This window comes from Phoenix dactylifera, chromosome 2 (assembly GCF_051530095.1).
Source record: "Phoenix dactylifera cultivar Ajwa chromosome 2, Ajwa_hap1_PhDact_Kaust_v1.1, whole genome shotgun sequence".
Lineage (NCBI taxonomy): Eukaryota > Viridiplantae > Streptophyta > Magnoliopsida > Arecales > Arecaceae > Phoenix > Phoenix dactylifera.
Genome location: NC_143191.1, coordinates 29,832,501 through 29,855,940, shown reverse-complemented (window position 1 = coordinate 29,855,940; position 23,440 = coordinate 29,832,501). Strand labels below are relative to the sequence as shown.

The following is a 23,440-nucleotide window of genomic DNA, read 5'->3' as shown; positions in this document are numbered from 1 at the left end:
CGCACACGAATGGCCTCTATGAGAAGTACACGCGAAGCCCTAGGTAGATCGTCTTCCGCGGGAGTGTTAGCTCGCGTAAGAACGTTGCAATGGCTGAAGCTGTCTCCTTCTAAACACTCAACCTTTAATTGTTCTTCAAATATATGGAGGATGGATGTGAGAAAGAAGGAGAAGAAGGGATGGAGGCCCTCAGGGATTTTTTTCAGAATTTTTTGAAACTTCTAAATATTGTATATTTTGAACCCAAGGCATGGGGGTCTTTTATAGCCAAAAGACCACCCCACGCCTCACACCTAATTTAGCCAACTAATTTAGCTGATAAAATCCCCAAAAAATTTTGGTGGTTTGGTAGATAAGAGGAGATAAACATATCCAAATTTAGTACATTTTGGATCTCTAAAAGATAGAAATTCATACGTCCAAAGTTCAGCCGTAGACCACCCTATTTCATGCACCATGCAATCCCTACAAATTAGGAAATTCATCTAAATCTTTCTAGAAAGATTTAAGGTTCCATTTTTATAGAAAATATAGCCCCACGCCTCCTCTCTTCTCATGCCAATTGTTGGCCAAAAATAAGGAGGATAGGTATGTAAAATATTGGGGATAAATCAAGATGTCATTCTTCTCCAAGAAGATAAGGATGGGTTCCTAAAATTTAGGGATTCTTCTTCTTATCCAATTTTGATTATTTGGACTCATAATCCTCATCAAATAAGGTCTTCTAATTGATTTGGATCAAGCCCAATCCAATTGGGTCAAGTTTCATCAATTTGGTCAAGCTTAATCTACTTGGGTTGAACCCAATCTAATTAGGTCAAACCCTGATGCAGCCCAAATTGAATCCTATTCAATTTGGCTCAACTTTAGCCCAATTACTCAATCAAATTGAGTTCATTAGCAATCTAATTGCTAATTAATCCTTCAATAATTCAATAATTATTTTAATGCAACTTTTGTTTAGGATAATTTGTCAATCGAATTGACCAAATTATTCCTGAATGATTCTTAATCATCAATCAGCCATTTGATCAATCTAGAAACTTCTATGCGTGTGACCTCATAGGATCGAACCAAAGCCGATAGTATAGGAATATCTTCCTATACTAATCGATGTGACCATCTAGCAATGGTACCCGACGTCCGAATAGGCCGAATATATGCGAAGCAAATATTCTAGAACCCTGGACTATGATTACTGTATAATTCAATCCCTTTGACTCCTAATGCCAGGATGACTTAGAGCCCACTGTCAACCCTATAATTAGTACATCCATTATGTGATTAACTTTAGATATTCCGTGATTCCTCACTGGGATTACCCTAGCCAAGGTTTTGCCAAATTAATCACATGACATTATCTCCTGTTTTCAGGAGGGGTCAATTCCATCTTAACTCACAACTGACTACGCAAGTACTTGACTGCACCCAGTGACTTTCCGTCACTGAATTAGAAATTCAGGTAGTCCGGTACCAAAGTACAGTGAGTTGCTTGCTAGTCACAGGTTGCGGTCTCAGGTCAGAGGGACAAACTTATACCCATATCTACTCGGAACATCTCTCGACAGTAGAGCATTCCGAAATTGGTCACGTTCGGTGAAATGTACTCCTATACTTCACCTATATGGCATACCAGTGTCTCCATACTCCTTGGTTAAGAGGACAACCAACGTATATGTCACACAACGACCTAATCTCGATAATGTTATCGTCCTAGTAACAACATATCATTTGGTCGCGAATAAGTTTAAGGACTCAAAGATAAATCCTCCTTTATCATAACATAAGTCCTAAGGACTTCATCATATAAGAGTTCATTTGAAGATGAAATGATGAATAATGCCAAATAATACTTTATTAATTTGTCAATTCATTTACAAAATTCAATCATCAATATGCTGACGATTGACATTTAGGATACAATTCCCAACATTGGATGCTAAAAAATCTTCTCTTTTATGATGAAGTGAGAGTGGTGCAAAGAGAAGGAATCTATAGCTGAAATGTGCCTAATCGCAATTGGTTGAGATGAACTTCTGTCCATAACAATAGGGATAAATCATGATGATGCAGTGGAAAGATAGGAAGTGACCCAGATTTTAGGTGGGCTTGGCCCGAAAAGACCTTCAATTATAATAAAAAAATCAAAATAAAAAAATACATATTTTTAAGAGTTATATGTAGGAGAACTTTAGAAAATTAGGTCCAAAAGAGTGCTAAAATGTGCACAGATGTGCACTTAATAAAGGCTTGAAACTTCTTGCAAAATTGTAGCCCAAACCTAATCTGGATTCGAACTTATGCTCAACCCGAAGCTTAAATGGATTGGCCTAGAGAGGGAAGAGAGAGATGAGGTGAGAGAGATCAGGAGGGAGAGAGAGCGATGAGGGGAGAGAGATCATGGAGAAGAGAGAGGAGAGGGGGGAAACAGATAAAAAGGGGGAGAGAGTGAAGAGGGGAGAGAGAACCTGGAGAAGAAAGAGGAGAGGAGGAGAGAGAGGAAGGCAGAGAGTGGAGAGTGGGGAGAGATCGAGTGGGAGAGGGAGGAGAGAGGGGGAAAAGATATCAAGAGGGAGAGAGAGGAGAGTGCGTGGAGAGGGGAGAAAGGATAGAAGGGAGAGAGAGATCGAGAGTGAGAGGGAAAAGAAAGGAAGGAAATCAAGTACAAGAGAGAGGAGAGTGGAGAGGGATTGGATAAGGTTTCTTGAGCTTGGTTTTGAGCTCAGGTTTCTAGTTGGACCTAGTTCAAGCTTGTCGTTGACTTAAGCTCGGCTTGTGGTTAATTTGAACTTCATTTTCATGCCTAAGGTTTACTTGAACTACTTTGGGCCTAGCCCATTGCTCGACTTGAAGCTAACCTAACCCTACGTGCCTCGAGCTGGCTCGAGCTCGCTTCCATTCCAAAGAGATGGTAAAAAGCAAAGTTTTGGATAGGCAAATTGTTCAATGCATGACTTTATTTTGAAATTTTTATCTCCAAAACTATCTAATATTTTTATGATAAATCTTGCAATATTAAGTCTGTTAGTTTCTAGATGAACAATGGCTTGGTTTCTCTACTTCAATTTGGAAGAAATACTGATGTGAATCATCTAGTTGAGTGTTCTTCTTTGCTTAACATGTTGATGCCTTGAGGAATAAAACCTTAATAGCTAATAAGTAACAAAAGAGGAGCTAGGCTCATCCTCAATTCTTCTTTGTAGTTTGGTTGTCATTTCTTTTTGGGATGTAATTATCAAAGGTGATATAGTGTTTCTTCAATAATAATAAAACAAAAAAAATGCAAAATTCATCTAGTTTCTGCAAGTATATAGTCGAGATGAGAAGGAAAATTGAGAGAAGATGTTTAGAATTGGTTGATAGGATTCTTTTTTCTAAGACAACATGTTTGTCACTTTGTCTTAAAAGACATAGGAGGATCTTTCAATATGCATCTCAGGTTATTAAGAAGTTTAATTTGTTCGTTTATTTGAGAGTAAGGATCTATTCGTTCTTCTGAAAGTCAACTGACTTTTTAATCTTTTTGAAAAAAATACTTGTTGCTTTTTTTAAAAAAAAATACCTGCCTTTTGTATCTTCTTGATGATATTTTTGTCAAGGAAAAACTTCTTTGTGATTGTATCATTTTCCATATCTCATAAAATTAATAGATGGGTAAAACCATTTTGATCTAAAAAAATTAAATCAGTAACTGCTGTGATTCTTAGAACCATCATTATGGGGATTCAAAAGCAATGTGGAAATTTTTATGGGAAAGGAAAGCAACATGTAACTAGTATAATTAGAACCAAAATTCCAAATCATATGATAATTATATTTTGAGCTTGCGACGGTCCATCCTTGATGGAATTGATAAATTATCATCACACCAATCACCTATATTTAATACATAACTATTTTTTGAACTCATGGAAAAACAATGCCATTGGTCAAACAATCAAAGGAAGGGTAATACAACACAAGATTGCCAAACATGAGAAATCTAATTAAACTAAAAAAGAAAGAGAAGGCCAAGTACTTGCTATGGAATAGCTCGAACAAAAAAAAAAATCTTTCTTACAAATACATAGTACATCAACTATACATTAGGTTCTTGGTGCTGAAAACTTAATTTAGATCGTGGAAAAAAATTAAAACTATAAGAAAGGTGGGATATTTGGACCTCGTCCCAAATAGATACCAGGCCCACGTATGAAGGTGGTGCCCTCTACCTTGACCAAAAAGGAAAAACAAGGTAGATGCCCTATTCCTTGCACAACCAATAATAGGTTTTTCTCTCCACCATCTCTATCGTGCCCTCTACCTCTCTCGCGTGCACTAGAGGTCACCCTCTCAACCTCTCTCACACACCTCTAGCACTCACCACCTCTCATCCAATAAAAATCATATAGAATGGGCACCAGAAAAGAAAACATAATGCGGGCTTCCTATTTTGCCACTTTTTTTTCTAGTGTCCATCTTTAAAAAGAAATCTAAAAGTCAGAGACTTCTCCTACTAATGGCGTCGTCAGTCCTATGATTAAAAAAAACCCAAAGAAGAAAAAAAATTGCACACGACATTCTCTTTCTTTCGCATTAACCTCTCCATCTGTCTTCTTCCTTGTAAGGTCGTCTCTTTTATTCATCAAAACTTTCTTCTTCTTTCTATTTTTTTTATCCTCCTTTAAATTCTGATTCTCTTTTCTAAGATCTTCGCACTTAAGTGTTCATGGAATGTAAAGAATGGTATGCATATAGTTTCTTATGTTAGACAAAACTAAGAAACTATGTACCCTATATTAGAATTAATAAATACTATATTCCGAAAACTGTATGTCGATTTATCTAAATGTATATTGGCTTGGTATATAACTAATTTACTTGATATTTATTACTTAGCCATATAGTGTGTACTGGTAAAAAGTATGTTATAAATTATAAATCGATTTATCTGATGGTGTGTATTGGATTATTGGTGGATGTGTATCAAAAAAGCTTGCAGTATGTATCAGAAAGTCAACGAGTGTGTACAGGGCCGGTCCAATCCTTAAGTGACCTAGACGGTCGCCTAAGGCCTCGGCCCAATAAAAGGCCCCCGCCCCAAATCCCCTTCGCCTCCTCCTCTCTCTCTCTCTCTCTCCCTGCCGCCCCAACCGGAATGGAGGGAGGAGGTAGGAGCCCTCGCCGAAGTCCGACTCTCCACCGATTGTCGCCCTCCTTCCAGCTCTAGAGCCCCAGCTAGCCAGCCTCAACACTGTCCACCTCCGCCGCGTCTTTGACCTATTGGAACCACTTTAGCTTCAAGCAAAGAGAAAGAAGGGGGAAAAGAAACTCTCACCCCCCTCCACCGCCTTTCCGTTCCAAGATTTCAGAGATCTTTGAAAAGTTTTCAGCTAAGATTAAGAATAACCGATGGAAGAGCATCAACAGAGCCCTTTCCGCCCCTACTCAAAAAATCCTAACCCTAGATTTCGGTTTCTTGAGCCCATCTTTCTGGATGAAAGATTCAGAGAAGGTGTCTACTCCCATAGTTGAAGCCGATCTGGCGATGGGCATCTCCGACGAGGATTCCTTTGATTCGTAAACCGCTCCATTTCACCCTCCTAAGATCTTTGTCTTGATTTTTTTTAAAAAAATTATTTTTTGTTATTTTTCAGAAAGAGAGAGGTTAATCTTAAAGTGCTGAAGGTGCCCGAGATAGAACAAAAAGTTAGAATTTTGCTTTTAATGTCTTGATCTATGGTAATGAGGACCCGGATCGTTGTAATTTCTTTCAAATCTTGATTCTATGGTTTTCTATTTGAGAAAACAAGGGCTATCCTCTATCAACTGATGGACTCGATTTTAGAATGTGAATTAATATGTATAATAGAAAGATTTTTTTTTCCTGAGCATCCTTCAAGTTGAAATGTCAACCTATCTTACCAGCTTGTACTCGAGATATCAATTTCATTGCCACCCCAAAAAAAAGTGATTAAATAAAATAAAAAAATGCCTAGCCTTGATCTTGGAGAACTGAGCTGAAATTTCTCTTAGCGGCATGGTGAAATGACTGAAAAAAAGATTACAGTTGTTGTTTTCCCTTCGGCATGTTTAATTCTTAGATAGCAATCCAACTCTCTTCTTCTCAATGTCCATTTTGGTTGATATGAGTTGGTATTATAGGATTATGAGTGGACTGTATTATTGCTGAACTTCAAATCTAGGAAGAAGTTGCTATTGGCGTTGGACTCTCTGTTTTGTTCTCTATGTTTCTTTCTTTATGTTGATCTATCAGCATTACAAAATTTAGGTTCTTGATGCAACTAGCGATGAACCTGTTAGCCTAGATGCACAAATATAATTGATAAATTAAATATTTTTAATATTCAAAAACAGTAAATAAGAAGAATAAACTAGCAAATAATTAACTTGACCATATAATAATAAAATGAAGAAAAAGAGAGAAGATGGTCTCTGGATCGAAGCACGCTGATGCGTTGTCCTAGAAAACTTTATGCCCCCCACACACGGATTTGCTGGCACAGATCTTCTAGAGATACGACGACCCAATACAGAACCACGTTTTTCCCGTCAGTGCGCCTCCAGGGAAGAAAGAAGAGCACGTTCATGCTTGCAGATAGCTCAAAAGAAACTTAAAAAAATTATGAGAAGAAGAAAAAATTTCTTTATTTCTTTTCTCCCCAATGATCCCTTGAGCCTTTTTTATCTAGACTTTTGGAATAGGAAGAAGAAAAATTTTTAATTGTAGTTTGAAATGATTCCTAGAACCCTTTATATAGGCTCGGGCACATTAAAAGAAGCAAATTCCCCTCCCGCGGATTGATGACATGTCTTCTTGTGCTCTTTTGATCCTTCGGTTTATTGCATCTTGGTCGTCCATATTTTCTTCCTTCTTCAAGGGGCCTTTCCATGCTTGCTCTTGCGCTGGATGCATGATACTTGTCATAGCCTACTTTCTTTAGAAATTTTTCTATGTTGCTGCCTTGCTTGTGCGTGGATGCTTGCCACTTGGCCGTTGACCAATTTGATTTTTAAAATTTTAAAATATTTGATTTAATTCAATAATCCCCCACAAAAATTAAATATTAAAAAAATTTAAAATCAAAATAAAATGCTGAGTATCTTATATTATGTAATAGGTGTAGGTACCTTTCGATTTGAACCTTCACTTAGTGACAATTGATTAACTCTGTGGAGCTAAGGTGGACTATGCCTTGAACCATGGCTCGTATTTCATTAACAGCACACATAATATAGCGCGAATATGCTCGAAGCGGGTTTGGGCTTTACGGCCATGCGCAGGTATCTCTTCATGTGTGTTATTAGGGAACAGCTCACTTCCCACAGTCGCGGCCTCACGACTACACGCATATAGGTAAATCCTAAAAAGGGTACGAGCAAGTTGGTATCCTGCCTCATGGGTTTCGGATTCATTAAGAGTAAAAACTCAACCAAACCCTTGCTTTTTATGAGCACTGTTGCCCTAGGGATGGAAAAAACAGATAGGGCTCCTCATTAGTCACCTATTTAGCTTATTTCTACCCATTAAACCTTTTCAGGTTGGGTTACCACCGTGGTGACTTTACTTATGGGCTTAGCCTCATCACCCTCGACAACTCTAGAACCACTGTTCTAGACAATCCTTTGGTAAGCTGATCAGCTAGATTTCTTTTGGATCTTATAAAATTTAGTGCAATCAAGTTATTCTTTAATTTGTATCTCAATGATTTATGGCGTACTTTCAAGTGCCTATGCATTTTTACATTTATATTTTCTTGATTGCATTTATCTATAGCAGATCTGCAATCACAATAAATAGATATAGAAGGTAATGGTGAAGTCCCAAGATATAAATATATTAGTAGATCTCTAAGCCACTCGACCTCAATGCTAGTGATATCTAGGGCAATCATTTCAAATTTCATGGTGCTCTTAGCCACTACAGTTTATTTGGTAGACTTCCATTATATAGCTGCACCTCCTAATAGGAAGACAAAACCAATGGTGGATTTGGTGTCAACTGTATCACTGATCCAGATGGCATCACTATAGCCTTCCAGAATAGTAGGATAACTACAATAGTGTAATCCCAGAGATATGGTACTCTTAAGGTACCCGAGAATTCTTTTTAGAGCAGTCCAATGATCATTATTAGGATTGTTAGTATATCTACTCAGTCGGTTCACAGAGTTTGCAATATCAGGTCTGGTATAATTTGCAAGAAATCCTAAAGAACCAATGATTTGGGCATATAAGCTTTGATTGACTGGATCACCTAAGTTCTTCTTTAGATGAAGAGATGGATTATAGGGAGTAGATACAGGATGACAATCAGAGTAGTGAAACTTTCTAAGAATCTTCTCCACATAGTGGCTTTGGGACAAAATTATTCCATCTTCATTCCTCATGATTTTAGTATTAAGGATTAGGTTTGCTTCTCCTAAATCTTTCATATCAAATTTTAGAGATAAAAATTATTTTACTTCATTAATAATTTCTAAGTCTGTTCCAAAAATTAGGATATCATCTACATATAGACATAAGATTATAATTTTGTTATTCTTCTTTTTATAATATACACATTCATCTATGTTATTAATTTTAAATCCATTAGTTAGGATTATTTTATTAAATTTAAGGTGTCATTGTTTGGGGGCTTGTTTTAGACTATAAAGAGATATAATCAACCTACATACCTTTTTCTCTTGACCTGGGATAATGAAATCTTCAGGTTGGTCCATGTAGATCTCTTCATCTAGGTTTCTATTCAAGAAAGTAGTTTTAACATCCATTTGATGTATAACCAGCTTATGAATGAAAGCCAAGGCAACAAGGATCCTAATAGTAGTGATTCTAGCTATAGGGGTATAAATATGAAACAAGTCAATTCCAGATTTTTGAGTAAAATCTTTGGCTACTAACCTAGCCTTATATTTGTCTACAGTTCTATCTAGCCTAAGTTTCTTCTTAAAGATCCATTTACACCCTATGGGTTTACTTTCTGGGGGGTAAGTCTGCCAATTTCCAAGTATGGTTTTGGATTATGAATTGTATTTCATGATCTATTGCTTCTTTCCAGAAGGAGGCATCTAAAGATTTCAAGGCATCCTCTAAAGAAGTAGGAGAGTCTTCTATTAGGAATATGTAGTAATATTCTCTAAAGTTCTTTTCAACTCTAGTTTTTTTACTTCTTCTAGGTTCAGTTTCTTCTTCTCTAAATCTGGTTCTGCTAGAACTAGTCCCTAAATTATTATTGGTATTTATTTGTTCATTTATCCTTGTTTTAAAGAAAAATATACTTTAAAAATAGATTGCATCTCTTGCTTACATTATGGGGTTGTTATTAATTTCATTTATTTGAGAGTTAAACACTAAAAATCTATTAGCATTACTCTTAATTGCATATCCTATAAATATTGCATCTACTATTTTTTGGTCCAATTTTTTTTCTTTTATTTTTTGGAATTTTTACTTTAGCTAAGAACTCCCACACTTTTAAGTATTTTAAGTCAGATTTTCTATGTTTTCAGATTTCATATGGAGTTTTATTATTATGTTTGAATAGAATTCTATTAAGATATAAGATGCAGTTACTAATGCTTCCTCCCAAAGATTTTCTGGTGCACCTGAACTAATTAACATAGAGTTAACCATATCCATTAAGGTTCTGTTCTTTCTCTCAGCTACTCCATTAGATTGGGGTGAATAAAGAGCTGTCACTTCATGAATTATCACATGTTCTTTACAGAACTAGGTCAGCTCAAATGAGATATATTCACCTCCTCTATCAAACTTTAAGATTTTAATCTTTTTATCTAGTTGGTTTTCAGCCTCTGCTTTATAGACTTTGAATTTATTTAAAACCTCATTTTTAGCTTTGATAAGATAGAGGTGACAGTATCTATAAAGTTCATCTATGAAAGTTACAAAATATTTATTTCCACCCCTTGAAGTTCTTCCTGAGTCACATACATCACTATGTATGAGTTCAAGGAGATCAGAATCTCTACTTATAGAGTGAAAGGGTCTTTTAGGTAATTTGGCCTCTACACATATCTCACATTTGTCATTATTCTTAAGTTCTGATTTTGGGATTAAATTCAAATGCATTAAAAAGCAAATACAATGATCAAAGATAATTTCTCACAACAGGCCTATGACTCTCTTATATGGACCTAAGACTCATATGCCATACATGGCTTGTTGGTGGGATAATTAAAACTACTTTCTAATCAGCCGCATAGGGTGAAATTCAAATTCAACTTCAAACTTCTCCAGTTTAGTACTGAGGTTTTCAAATGTATGGAAAGCCATTGATTAGGAGAGAAGAAAGAGATTTATTTGTAGCTTAACACAGTTTTGACACATATGAAAATGAAAAGATTTATGTCAAATTATTACATTGATATCTAATTTGAACTTTAAATGTCTAGTTGAAAAATCCAAAGAATGACAGCTAGATCAGATCTAGGTTGGTGGTGGAGCACTTGGCTCACTTAAATACCAGCCTTTCTTAGGCACGTATACCTTTTTGACAAGCTTTTCTTAGACACCGTTATTCAATGGATGATTTCACTAGATATCGTTTAATTTTATTCTAAGTGCAATATTAAGTTAGCTCCTATGAATTAACCAATTTTTGAATTTCTGTTTGAATGGAATTTGGAAATTACTCCATGAGGAGTCCAAATGGCGGTATTAATAAACCTCTTGGAGGTTAGGGAATCTAATATTTTGCTTAAAAAATTAAGCACTAAAGTGAAGCTAGCATAAATGTGTAACAACTAAAATATAACAATTTACAATTATGCAGCAAAATTTATAATAAATATTGCAATTTAAAATCTAGTGCTAACAATATATAAACTTTCCTGGACTGTTAGCCTAGATGCACAAATATAATTGATAAATTAAATATTTCTAATATTCAAAAATAATAAATAAGAAGAATAAACTAGCAAATAATTAACTTGACAATACAATAATAAAATGAAGAAAAAGAGAAAAGATGATCTGTGGATCGAAGCATGCTGATGCGTTGTCCCAGAAAAGTTTATGCCCCCCACATATGGGTCTGTTGGCACAGATCTCATAGAGATACGACGACCTAATACAGAACCACGTCTTTTCCGTCAGTGCGCCTCTAGGGAAGAAAGAAGAGCACGTTCACGCTTACAGATAGCTTAAAAGAAACTTAGAAAAATTATGAGAAGAAAAAATTTCTATATTTCTTTTCTCCCCAATGTTTCCTAGAGCCCTTTTTATCTAGACTCTTAGAATAGGAAGAAGAGAAATTTTTGATTGTAATTTGAAATGATTCCTAGAGCCCTTTATATAGGTTCAGGCACGTCAAAAGAAGCAGATTCCTCTCCCACGGATTGATAACGTGTCTTCTTGTGCTCCTTTGATCCTTCGGCTTATTGCATCTTGGTCGTTCATATTTTCTTTCTTCTTCGAGGGGCCTTTCCATACTTGCTCTTGCGCTGGATGTATGATATTTGTCATGGCCTACTTCCTTTGGAAATTTTTATATGTTTGCTCCCTTGCTTGTGCGCGGATGTTTGCCACTTGGCCGTTGACCAATTTGGTTTTTAAGATTTTAAAATATTTGATTTAATTCAATAGAACCTTGGGGTCCTCATGGATCTGCTCTATCGGAGATTGCCTAGGCAATGAAAAAATTGTAATCCCTACCTCCATTTTTTGTTGTTGAAAAAGAAACTTTCAGGATTTGAATCTGTTGAACCTAATGGAAAGGATGTCGGGATCAATGTGAGAAAGAAGGCAGAAACCATCTCAGCTCTTTTGAATGATAAAAAAAAAAAATACAAGCAGTCATAGAGAAAGTTGCTGCAACCCGTGATAAGTAAGACTCTGAACACTCCCTGTGAGATCTTTTTCTGCTCATGTCTAAACCATATTTTGCTGAATCAGTGATTGCTGTATTTAGATACTTTGGGCTGTCCTCAACTGGAATAACATATAAATCAAGTTCAGCTTCATACGGCGGTGATGGCTTTAGTGATCGTTATGGAAGTCCAAGTGGTTCGAGGGAAGGTGACACTTTTAGATATAGTTACCGAGACAGTGAATCACATAGAAGTGTTGCTGATGAAAATGAAGGGAGCAAATCAAAGAAGACAGTAGCACATCAAGCCAGGTAAATTCTACTAGCCTTGTATACTCTGTCTTTTTCATTTTTCTTTTTCTTACAGGATGCTTGCTTGTTGATTTGGGTTATCTTATCATGTTTATAATACTCATGCTTTTGTTATATAGTTTCACATAGAATTTGATGTCACAACTAAATCTATGATTAATTGAAACTTGAATCATTACTTGTATGCACTTTTGGTTGTATTTAAGGATGTACATGAATTTTTAAGGGATTAATTGAAAATGATTTTTTAAAGTATTTTGAACTTATTAAAAAAAATTATTATTTTTCAAAAAAAAAGGCCTTCCTTAGCGAGTTTCTCTTGGACCTCCAAGTGCATTGGGCTGCTCCTAAGTGTGTATCACCTGGCTTTGTAACGTATACCGGTGAACATGATATTTTGAAAATTGCATATCAGTTTGCTTAGAGATATGTATTGGGTTGTTATATGACTAATTTGCTAAGTATATATTATCTGACTCTGTACTGTATACTGATGAATATCATATTTTAGAAACTATATATTGATTTACGTAAATATATATATTGGCTTAGATGTTTAATTTACTTGATGCGTATCTTGCCATGTAGTATGTGCCAGTAAAAAACATATTCTGGAAACAAGAAAAAAAAGAGAGGATGTTGTATGTGAATTTTTTTTTCTTGGTTTTTTTTTAATTGAGAGGACTAATGACTTCGTTGGTAGGAGTTCCTAACTTCTAGGGCTTGTTTGGTTCGTGGGAAAAGAAGGAAAAAAAGTGTGGTCAATGAAAAAGTAATGAGATGTCTCTTGTTTGGAGTTTTCAAAAAAGAGAGATGGAAAATTTGTATTCCAATGAAAATATGATTTCCACATTTTATGGGAAAGTTGCTTTCCCATGAGGCGGAAATCACTCTATCTTTATTTTTTCCCAAAAAAATCCTTCAGCATTAAAGAAGCATTAAAGACCTAATTTTTATTAAGAGTATAATAGGAATTATGCATAACTTTTTCAGAAAAGTGGATGGTCAACCAAACATAAGTACCCTGGAAATCTGTCACTTTTCCATGTTTAACCAAATATGCCAAAAGTACATTTCCAGACATTCTCTTTATAGGAATCTTCTTCTTAGAAATCATATTCCTAGGAGGGAAAATGCTTTCCGCGAACCAAACGAACCTCTAGATTTCTTTTTTTAGATGAGTACTAGAAAAAATATAGCAAATGAGAAGTCCACCCCATATTTACTTCTCTAGTGCCCTCCCCATATAATTTTTGTTCCTCTCATCCTCTTTTCTCTCTTTCCATTTTCTCTTTTTCTTCCATTCTCTCTCTCCCCTCTGCGTCCCGTACAGATAGATGATTGCTGCTCACAAAAATCATAGTTCCTAACTTCCTACCACCAAAATATCCTTATTCCTAAATATCAAAATATCAAAATAAATGTTAATATAAGGAAGAACCTCATGGACAATCTCATAAGAAGGCTGATCTTGCCTTTTCTTTTGTTATTGTTTGCAACGCCTTCTTTGTGATAGCCTATGACTTGTGCCGTACATGAGGATATTTGTGCTCCATCGATCACCAATACAGTGATTCCCTGGTGAACCGAGCAATGATCGGTGGCATGGCAGGTGATTAATAGTTTTTTCCTGTATTTGATTACTATCGAAGGCTATTTAAAATGATTATCGTTATTGTCTCTTATATGATCTTGGCATAACTCATTCATGGCATTCTGATTCCATGTCAACTTAAAATACAATGGAATGGACCGCTCCGATCATGTTAACATCATTATCATGTGGAGGTGGAACACCGGAAGGAATTCAATTAATTGACCGTTGAGCAATTCATGGCGGGAAAGTGGTTAGTTGGCGAGCGCGGCCGGTGCTCAGAATTGCCGTCCTAGTCTGCCGTCTACAAGCCCTAGGCCCCAGCTGGAAGGGAGGGAGAGGACATCTTATGGGACCCACACGTCCTGGCTTTCCCGTCGTGCGTCCACGTCAGCACGTAGGGCTGACGCGTGTGCACGAGCGCCGAGCAGTCTCGTCACTCTCGAGTGGCAGCCTCTCGCACGTGGAGAGGCCTTAGATTCATGCGATCTTTTGGAATGCCTTTCAGATTAAATAATACCCATATATGGAAACCTATTTTTTTATGATTATATTTCTTTCCTTCCGTCCAGCCACCCTGTAGTTACTTTGTGTGTAAGAAAGTTGAAGATTTCTGCGTTACCGAAACAAATTCTGTCATCTGGCAGAGAAATAATAAAAAAAATCTAAATTTCTTGTCAGAGCGGTTCTCAAATCATATATTATTTTATAATATAATCTGTTTTCTATCACGAACTTTAGATTAGACCGCAGCTGATCAAACATGTAGTCCCACCTTCCGAGGCAACCTACATCCGGAAGCTACTTGCGTCGTTCCCATATTTTCTTATGTGCTGGATTGAAGAATTTATAAGCTGACACAAGACATATCAGCAAGAAAATGAGTTCGGTTTAACTGCAAAGTACTGCTTTTATTCACAATTCCCAAGCAGCACCCCAACACTAAATATGCTTTCAATTTCCATCGAGTCAAGAAAAAAAAAAAACCAATTTCATTAAGCATTGCTTAATATCTTTGAGATTAACTTCGTTGATGTGCTATCATTTAAAATATTGCGATTTCCGATTTCTATTAGGTTTATGTTGTCTCATTGCTGCATCAAGATTGTTTTTTTTTTCCAATGAATAAATGACTCATCTATCTTAGTTTAATTTAATTCAACATTTTTATTTGGTTTCTCTAGATTAGATCAATTGTTGAGAAATTAGAATTTATACCAGAAATATAAGATAGCAATTTCGTGACTCCCATGATTTCACAAATAAAAAATTAAAAGTTGAGGTTGTAAATAAATCTTGAAATAGTGATATTTTTTATTTACTTTTTATCCTTCGAGAAATGGTGATTTACCCATCATTTTATTTATTGTTTAAAATCATAAATCTTATATTTAATTGTCAACTTTATTTTTTTAGAGAGAGAGAGAGAAAAGATTACTAAATTATATTGTACGAACTACAAGGATAAATGATCTGTAGAGGTCGGTGGAGCCCGAGGTCTAATCATGTGTATGATTGAACGGCAAAAACAAATTATTGTTTTGCTTTCCATTTCGAAATTAGAGCGCTCGTATTTAATGCGGCCTCTGACTTTGCTTCCCAAACCCACCATCCCTCTCTCCTGGGATTCCCGTCGGGCAGGCTGCCTCCTGATTAGCTTACCCACATCCCCACAATGCCCTTCACGTCCGAACCCTGCGCTCAAAACGCTCACTTTGAGTGCCATTTGTTCCTCCAGTACTGCTCAAGTCCCATTATTTGTTATCTATATTATTTATAGCTGGCAAGTTAGTCCCAAATTTTACCGGTTTTGTGCAGGTGTTGTGAGATGGAGCGGCTCGCTGGAAATGGTCCCCGAAGTATCAAATCTGACGAGTCCGAACCTAACTATTGGAGGGCGAAGGAGAGCTCGAGACTTTAGTCCCACATCGGAAAAGTAGCAGAAAGGATTGTGCCTTATAAGAACGGGCCACCCCTTCTCTCGTAAGACGTATTTTGAACAAAACTATGAGGGTAGCGCACGATGCGCCAACAACACTATTGGATGGTTGAACTCAATAAATGCTCTTCTCATGCAAATTAGTTTAAAGATTATAAGGTATTCGTGAAATTTAATACTGATTTTTGGAATTTACTTATGGCGTATTTTTCTATTGAGGGGAAGGATCTTAAAAAGCTTAACCAAATGCTGTTGCATTTCTAGTATATCCATGTCTTGCTGTTTTTTTGCTATTTATTTCTCAGCTTTAGTCATTTAATCTATTTTTCCACAATATACTTCTTGCGCTCGACATCATATAGATGAAATGATCATGTTAGAATGTTAGATCATCGATTTGCAAGAAAATCTAGCACGTGTATAACAAAGATATATAGACACTTGTGCTAGTCAACTAAAATGAGTTTTAGCACTTAGAATTCATTCACTTCTCCTCATGCACGCAAGCATGTTATAGGACTACATGCAATCCCAGTTGCTTAAAACTAGTCGGTGCAAATTTAGGGTGCCTCCCAAACTTCGAACTTGTTTAGATTTTAGCAGGGGTATTATAGGAAGTTTTGGAGAGGGTTGGAGATGACCATGGGTATTGATGCTGGAAGACTACTGCGCTTCTGGAATTTTTGGTACGACCACAGAAATTTTATTTCCCGACTCGCGCAGTCGCCCCCATCTCCGCTGCAGCCAAGATGAAATCCTCTTCCCGTTCTGACCACCCCTCAATAAATGCAGCTTGGAGATAGATCGCCCTCATGTCCCTTTTTCTCTCTCTAGCCTTCACCAATACTACTGTTAACTGTGGCAGGCGAGCAGGCGTACTAACTACTAAGGAAACAGTAGGTAGAAAAAATAAAAAACACAATGTCAAATCAGTTGGAGAACCAATACAAGGAGACAAGGATAGGAGCGATGCAAGTGGCGTTATAAGGCTCATGCAAAGGATAGATATATAAAAGGTGATGAATGAATGAAGACTTAGTCCAATTACTTTGGCATGGAATTCTATAATTGTGATCAGCATTACCCTTGTCGGATAATGTTAACAATGACATGAGGCCATTTATGATAGCTGGTTGGCGCCCCCTGCCGTCGCACAGTTCCCCAAATCAACTAGGGGTGCTGGGAAGCCCATCATTATTTTCAAAATTAATACTAGCATGAGCAACAATCTATGTACTTGTTAATTTCAACATGTTGTGGTTGGTTTATCGTACCATAAAATACAAATGATCCTTGCTAATGTAGTCACTAATTATTCCAAATTAATTAATTTAAGCTAGTAGGTGGATCCTTAACCTATCAAATGTAGAACTATTTCTCAACACCTTCTCTCAAGTGTAGAGCTATAGGCTCTGATATTGATTCATAAGAGGGATCATGGGCTCTGGTATCATGTTAAAATCTGACCCAAAAATTTAAGCTAGTAGGTGGACGGAGCCATGAGTATATAAACACGCTACAAAAAAAATTGTTTTTTCAACGCTTTTTAAAACCTATACCGATATTTATAAGTGTCGGTAATTTTTCCGTCGACGCTTTTTTAAGCATCGCAAAAGAGTCGGATAGGTAGGAGTGGGAAAAAAAATTTCAACGCTTTTGAAAAGCATCGCTAAAGGGTTGATTTTAGCGACGCATAAAAGCATCGCTAAAAGTGCAGTTAGCGACGCTTTAAAGCATCGGCTTTTAACTGCTAGTTTTTATAAAGAATAATTATAACGTTTTAAAGCATCTTTATAATTATTTTAAAAAAAAATAATTTTTTTTAAAAAAAGTCATCCTTCCAGCACCGTGGCGCCTTCCCTTCTAGCAAGCTCAACAAATCAGGATACCGAAGTTTCCGGTGGCGGAGCTCAGAAGCCGCCCCCACCTCCCCCTCCTACGGAGGTTCTTCAATGGTTGAAATCCCTCCCCTAGCTCTTGAGGACCCCATCGCCTACATCATCAAGATCGAGAAGGAGGCCTCCTCTAAGTACCAATCAAATACCTGAATTTTACAATCAACATGACAACTATTTCACGATGCAACAGATCCAAAACATCAGAAGCCAAGATTCCAATTTCTAAGTCTTAGAAACAAATCATATATATCACATATTCCATTCTGACCAAGAAATATAACAACATCCCCTATATAGTTCAAGAAAATTCCAACCACTAATCCGATTCAAATTAAATGAAAATCAATGAGAAAACTATCAAGAAACCAATACGAAGGTCTGCGAGAAAAGATTCAATAAACAAGAGCAAGAACTCACCAAGATGATCAAGTTCTATGGCGAGGGACTCCACTCCAATCCTCTTGAAGAGTGATTTGACGTCCTTTGAAAACCTCCATTTCCTATCAACCAAAACGTAAGCAAATCAATCGACATCATTAGAGAGAGAAATCAGAACTCACAAGCACCAAGTCTTGGAGTAGATGACGACGGGGTTCTCCGATATCATCTTCTTGACGGTCACCTCTAGCATCGAATCAAAAGAAGAAGAGGACATCGATCGGAGGCGAGTGCGCTGCCTCTTCATCCTTCGCCGCCTCTGAGGGCAGAGCAAAGAAAAGGGTGGAGCATGGGAGGAGGGAAGAGAGGGGCGAGCTGGAGAAGGTGATGGCATCGTGCATTCCTGAGAGCTGGTTGGGGAGACTACCCCTAGAACATGCGGGGGGGTGTCAAGGGCCAAGGGCTCGAAGAGATTTGTAAAGAGAGATGGGGAAAGGGTTAGGGATTTGAAGGAGAGATGGGGATAGGGTTAGGGATTTGTAAGGGGAGAGAAAAGGGGGGGGGGGGGGGGTCCGACAATGCATTTAAAGCGTCGTTGGGGAGAGGGTTTGTTTTGGTGGGGATGGAGAATGGGTCTCCGACGACGCTTTTTAAAGCGTCGTTTGGAAAAAAAAAGAGAGTAAAGCCTTGGCCTCCGACGATGCTTTCTAAAGCATCGTTGGAGGAATCGGTCTCCGACAACGCTTTCTAAAGCATCTTTAGAGGAATCAGCCTCCGACAGTGCTTTCTAAAGCATTGTTTCTATTTTGGTTTACGCTGATATCTTTTAGCATCGTCTAAGTTAGTCTTCCCACTAAACTATCGGTATCTTCCGATGCTATTTAGAAGCGTCGGCAAAATTTGGCGTGCCAGTCAAATTCCCAATGCTTCTCTCTAGCGCCGGCAGTTAGGTATCGGAGTTAACTGTTTTTTTCCTGTAGTGATATCACTAAAGTCTTCAATCTATCCAATATAAAGAACTATATCTCTGCAGAAATATTAATTGCGTATAATACTATTCGAATTATGATATAGCGACTAGCCAAGCCTAATACAAGGATGTATGTGCATAGCGCATTTGTTTGGCATTGGAGGAAGTTAAAGGGCTTGTTATCATAAAAAAGTGTAATTAATGGCTTTCTACATGTGAACTAGAATTCTTGTGGATGAATAGCTTATTCTATTGATTCTTATGGATAAGGTGCCTTATAGGTCTCTCCATGGAAAGTTCCTAATCCTAATATGGTATACTTACAAAAGAAGTTTCTATTTATCAAAAAACTATAATAGAACCTTAATTAAGATGCCATGCTCATTTCACTATAAGGTTGGTAGATAATAAATTCAAAGTTAGGTGTAATCGATGTTGTAATAATGCAAAAATTGACTGTTAGGTAATTTTAGGATACATCTCATACACTAGATCTACTTTGAGGAGATGACTCTGATACTATTTGATCTAATATAAGGGGGACTCTGATGAAAATTGACAATGAATTTAATGCACAAAGCTTGCATAACCATTTTTACAAGCATTAAGAAGAGGTTCCATGGTTTGCAGTGTGGTGGTCCAACCAGTATTCTCTAAGGGCCCGAAATCAAAAAAAAAAAAAAAAAAGGAAAGAGAAAGGGAAAAACCACTGCCAAGTTATCAGGAAAACTAGATGAAGTTGCGGATCAAATATCTCCCAGTAAAAGGAAAGGACTCTGTGACAATTTCATTTTGCACGAGCCCCAACGAGTGCAATTGATGCGCCTTGGAGTCGAGCACCTAGAAAACCTAGAACCCCTGCTGTATAAATTCCACCATCAAATAGAAATAATATCAAATAGTTTTTTGACACATAGTTTGAGTAAAGTCGTGTAGTAATAGGAGCAGCAATTGGTGATGAGGCATCGTTGAAATGCGTAGCCAGACCGTCCGTCATGTATCTCCCGTCCTTGTACTTGATCACAATATGTCCACACATGCACGCATAAATCTCCAAAGCCAGCTTCGCATTAACTCACCCACACCTACATGGTTCTGTCCAGTTTCCTGTTTTGAATCCTCTCAGGTGCCCTTTTGTACGGACCAGCTCGGGTTTGGCCTTTAATCTCACCCCACAAAACGGCCTGAATCTATTAGTCTAACCCTTCTTAGGTTTCAGTGCTCCCCCTATAAACACCGCTCCCCCTTCCATTCTCCCTTTCCACCAACATAACAAGACACAACAAACTCCGGTAGTTTTGCTCCTCTCTTTTCTTTCTTTCTCAAGGACATGATGCATGACATGGCGGAAGTGGTATGGGACTTGTTTGGCGAGGATGTTGGTGAGCAAGGGCTGCCTCCTGGCTTTAGGTTCCATCCCACTGACGAGGAGCTCGTCACCTTCTACTTGGCCTCCAAGGTCTTCAATGGAGGCCTTTGCGGCATCGACATCGTCGAGGTTGATCTCAATAGATGTGAGCCATGGGAGCTTCCAGGTATAGCTTTAGGTTTTTGGTTTCTTATTTACTGTCGAGCCAAATATTTCTAGCTTCTGGTGTAAGAGCATTTTTCTTTTTTTGGGCGGGAAAGTGTAAAATCATGTTACTTGGTTATCTTTGGTTGCCTTCTACAGGGAGAAGGAAAGCTACCATCGATGCTTCCTACTTACATACAGAGTGATGAGTGAGAGAGTGTGATGAGACGTCGGAACTTTTTCCTGTCTTACTCAAGATATATATTATTGACAAAGTCATGATGCTAACCGTGGACTCATGACTCGCATGTCCATTAGCTACCCATCAACATCCTCCCCTAGTTCTCCTCCTCCTCCTCCTCCTCCTCGCCTTCTGCAACTTTGAGAGAGAAAGAGACAGAGAGAGTTTATGATAGCTATTCTCTTGTGTAAGAAAATGCCATACATATTAATGACCATTTGTTTTGTTTTGGTTTGTGTTGGTTGGTTTCTCAGATGCGGCAAAAATGGGGGAAAGAGAGTGGTACTTCTTCAGTCTGAGGGACAGAAAGTACCCAACCGGACTGAGGACGAACAGGGCTACAGGGGCCGGCTACTGGAAGGCCACCGGCAAGGACCGTGAGGTCCACAGCGCCAGCAGCGGGGCCCTGGTGGGCATGAAGAAGACCCTGGTCTTTTACAAGGGGAGGGCCCCACGCGGGGAGAAGACCAAGTGGGTCCTCCACGAGTACCGCCTAGAGGGAGACTACTGCCGCCACACGTGCAAGGTAAATCCCCCCTCACCCACCCCTATAGTCCTAACTTTGAGTGTCTCACCACCCACTTGTCCTTGGTGTATAGGACTCACACCTTTTCTCTTCCTATATCTACAGTTCAATATTCACACAGTACCCTTGAGAATCTTTTTCTTAATTTAAAGTTCACATTTAGAATCCAAGATGTTTTTTTTCCATATAAGAAAATATAAAATATATAAATAATTTTTCTTTACAATCAACTTAAATTTTTAAAATAAGTGATGATTTCAACATGATATCAGAGCGCTGGTGATTTCAACAATCTTTAACAATCCAACAATGCCCTTTAGAAATAACAATATAAGAAATAATAATATAAAGAAAAAAATTAGCCCGGGTTTTATGCTCCATGTCGCAATACAGAAAGTGCAAGTAGTGAAACGTGACTCCACATTACGGATGGTAGCAACACTGTGCTGTCATTCTTTTTTTTTTTTTTCACGTACGAATAATTAATAAAAATTATTGGAACATGAATGCGTAGAGACTCCTACCTCTCTCACGTACACAAACATGAATGCGTATGCAGGCGCACATCTAGAGTTTAAACAATGAAACTCGTTGGCTTTGTGTTGGTTTATATATCCAGAGACATATATGGTAGACTTTGACCTATGAACATTGCTCTTTTGCCATGGGCTTTTTTTGTTTTTGGGAGAACTCTTTCCATGTAATTATTTACCATACTTTGCGTGCGTGAATGAGTGTGTGTGTGTGTGTGTGTGTGTGTGTGTGAGAGAGAGAGAGAGAGAGAGAGAGAGAGAGATTTGAAAGACTAGCATGAGGTTGCTAACTAGGTATCTGTTTTTCATGCACTAATTTCGGCAGGAGGAGTGGGTGATCTGCAGGATATTCAACAAGACAGGAGAAAAGAAGAATTCTTACTACCCGAACCCCACCTGCTCGCTAGATCCATCTTACTCCTCCCCCAACCCTGGTCTTCCCCCATTCATAGACCTGCAACCCGGGGAAAACCCCATCCAAATCCTCCTCCAAAGCCACCAACCCTTCTTCCACCAAGAAGTCAACCCCTTCCTTCCCCTCCCTCTTCCTGAACCCCTCCACCCTACCACCATCCCTTCCCCCCTCAAACCCCAGTGCCCTCCAAAGGACAACCCAAGCCCACATGAGGAACAAGTATCTAGCTGGCTCGACACATATCTACAGAACCCTTTCCTCTATGACACGGGACTGGCTCAACTTGGGCTAGGGGGAGCTGTTCATGACCTGCCTTTTCTGGGTCTCACTGCTACTGGAGAATCTGGGCCGTTGGTCTCTTGAGATCTCGTCACTCTGCAGAGCAACCTAAAGAAAGTTTCTTAGCTAGCTTGTGTATATTAGGAGCTTCTGCTGTACCAACTACCAGCTTTCGTTTCGTTTACTAAAATATCTCTTCAATCTGGGAGATGACAAGAGACTGCACAAGACTATCTATATTGATCTATGAATGAACCTTTTTCCTTCTTTTAGTTATAAAATTGATACTAATGGTAATTGTTAGTTTTGATGTGATACGGTCACTTCTGGATTAAACGTTTGGACAGATGGATGGATGATGTACGTACGTCACCTTTCAATGGTGATTTGATGGGATATCGGGGTCTGCATGGATGCATGAAGGTATCCATGCGTGACGTGGGATCTTAAAAATGGATGGGATTGACGTGACCTGCAGTTGGTGTACGTGTGGTGGAGCGATCTCCTTTCGTGCATGGATGGGCCCTCGATACGTAACTTCGGTTCCATGGCGTGCGACGCGAGGAGTTGGCCCAGCGGATGGTAGGCTCACGGCCATGGAGACATACGTGCTCTTTGCTTTGCTGGATCCTGTTTGACCGGTCACTGCTTGCAACTAGCTACATTAAGTCAAAGACATATAGTGATTTCACAGAAGAAAAGAGTGAAAAGGATTGTGCGATTGGAATTTTGGTATAGCGGATTTAGAATGAACATCTTAGGGGGATCACCCAAAGAATCATACGGGGCGCAACCCAGTTATATAAAAATTGGAATATTTTCTCGCTAGATTTTTTTGAAAAAATAGAAACCAAATACCTACTTAAAAATTTGAATGTTTCATATCTATAAAAATATGCTTGGTTTTTCATTTTTCCAAAAACAACTTGCTTTTCAAGTCTTTCAATCTTAGCCACTCATTCTAATTATACTTTGACTCTATTGAACAAAAATAACTATGGTAAATATTAAA

The 23,440-nt window shown here is 38.0% G+C and overlaps 1 protein-coding gene across 1 annotated transcript; it reads left to right on the top strand.

Moving 5' to 3' along the window:
• The first annotated feature begins 20,237 nt into the window (after positions 1–20,237).
• LOC103717585 (protein CUP-SHAPED COTYLEDON 3) lies at positions 20,238–23,044 on the top strand. The gene is made up of 3 exons (XM_008806032.4): positions 20,238–20,456; positions 20,930–21,201; positions 22,060–23,044. The coding sequence occupies exons 1-3, from the start codon at positions 20,252–20,254 to the stop codon at positions 22,510–22,512; spliced, it is 930 nt and encodes a 309-aa protein (XP_008804254.1). The 5' UTR covers positions 20,238–20,251; the 3' UTR covers positions 22,513–23,044.
• Positions 23,045–23,440: the final 396 nt, after the last annotated feature.

What these genes read in the sequence shown, in the direction of transcription:
- LOC103717585 (XM_008806032.4), top strand. Translation starts at nt 20,252, where the DNA reads ATGATGCATGACATGGCGGAAGTGGTATGGGACTTGTTTGGCGAGGAT. An exon ending in TGAGCCATGGGAGCTTCCAG is followed by an intron (nt 20,457 to 20,929) that starts GTATAGCTTTAG and finishes TTGGTTTCTCAG; the next exon opens with ATGCGGCAAAAATGGGGGAA. An exon ending in ACTGCCGCCACACGTGCAAG is followed by an intron (nt 21,202 to 22,059) that starts GTAAATCCCCCC and finishes TAATTTCGGCAG; the next exon opens with GAGGAGTGGGTGATCTGCAG.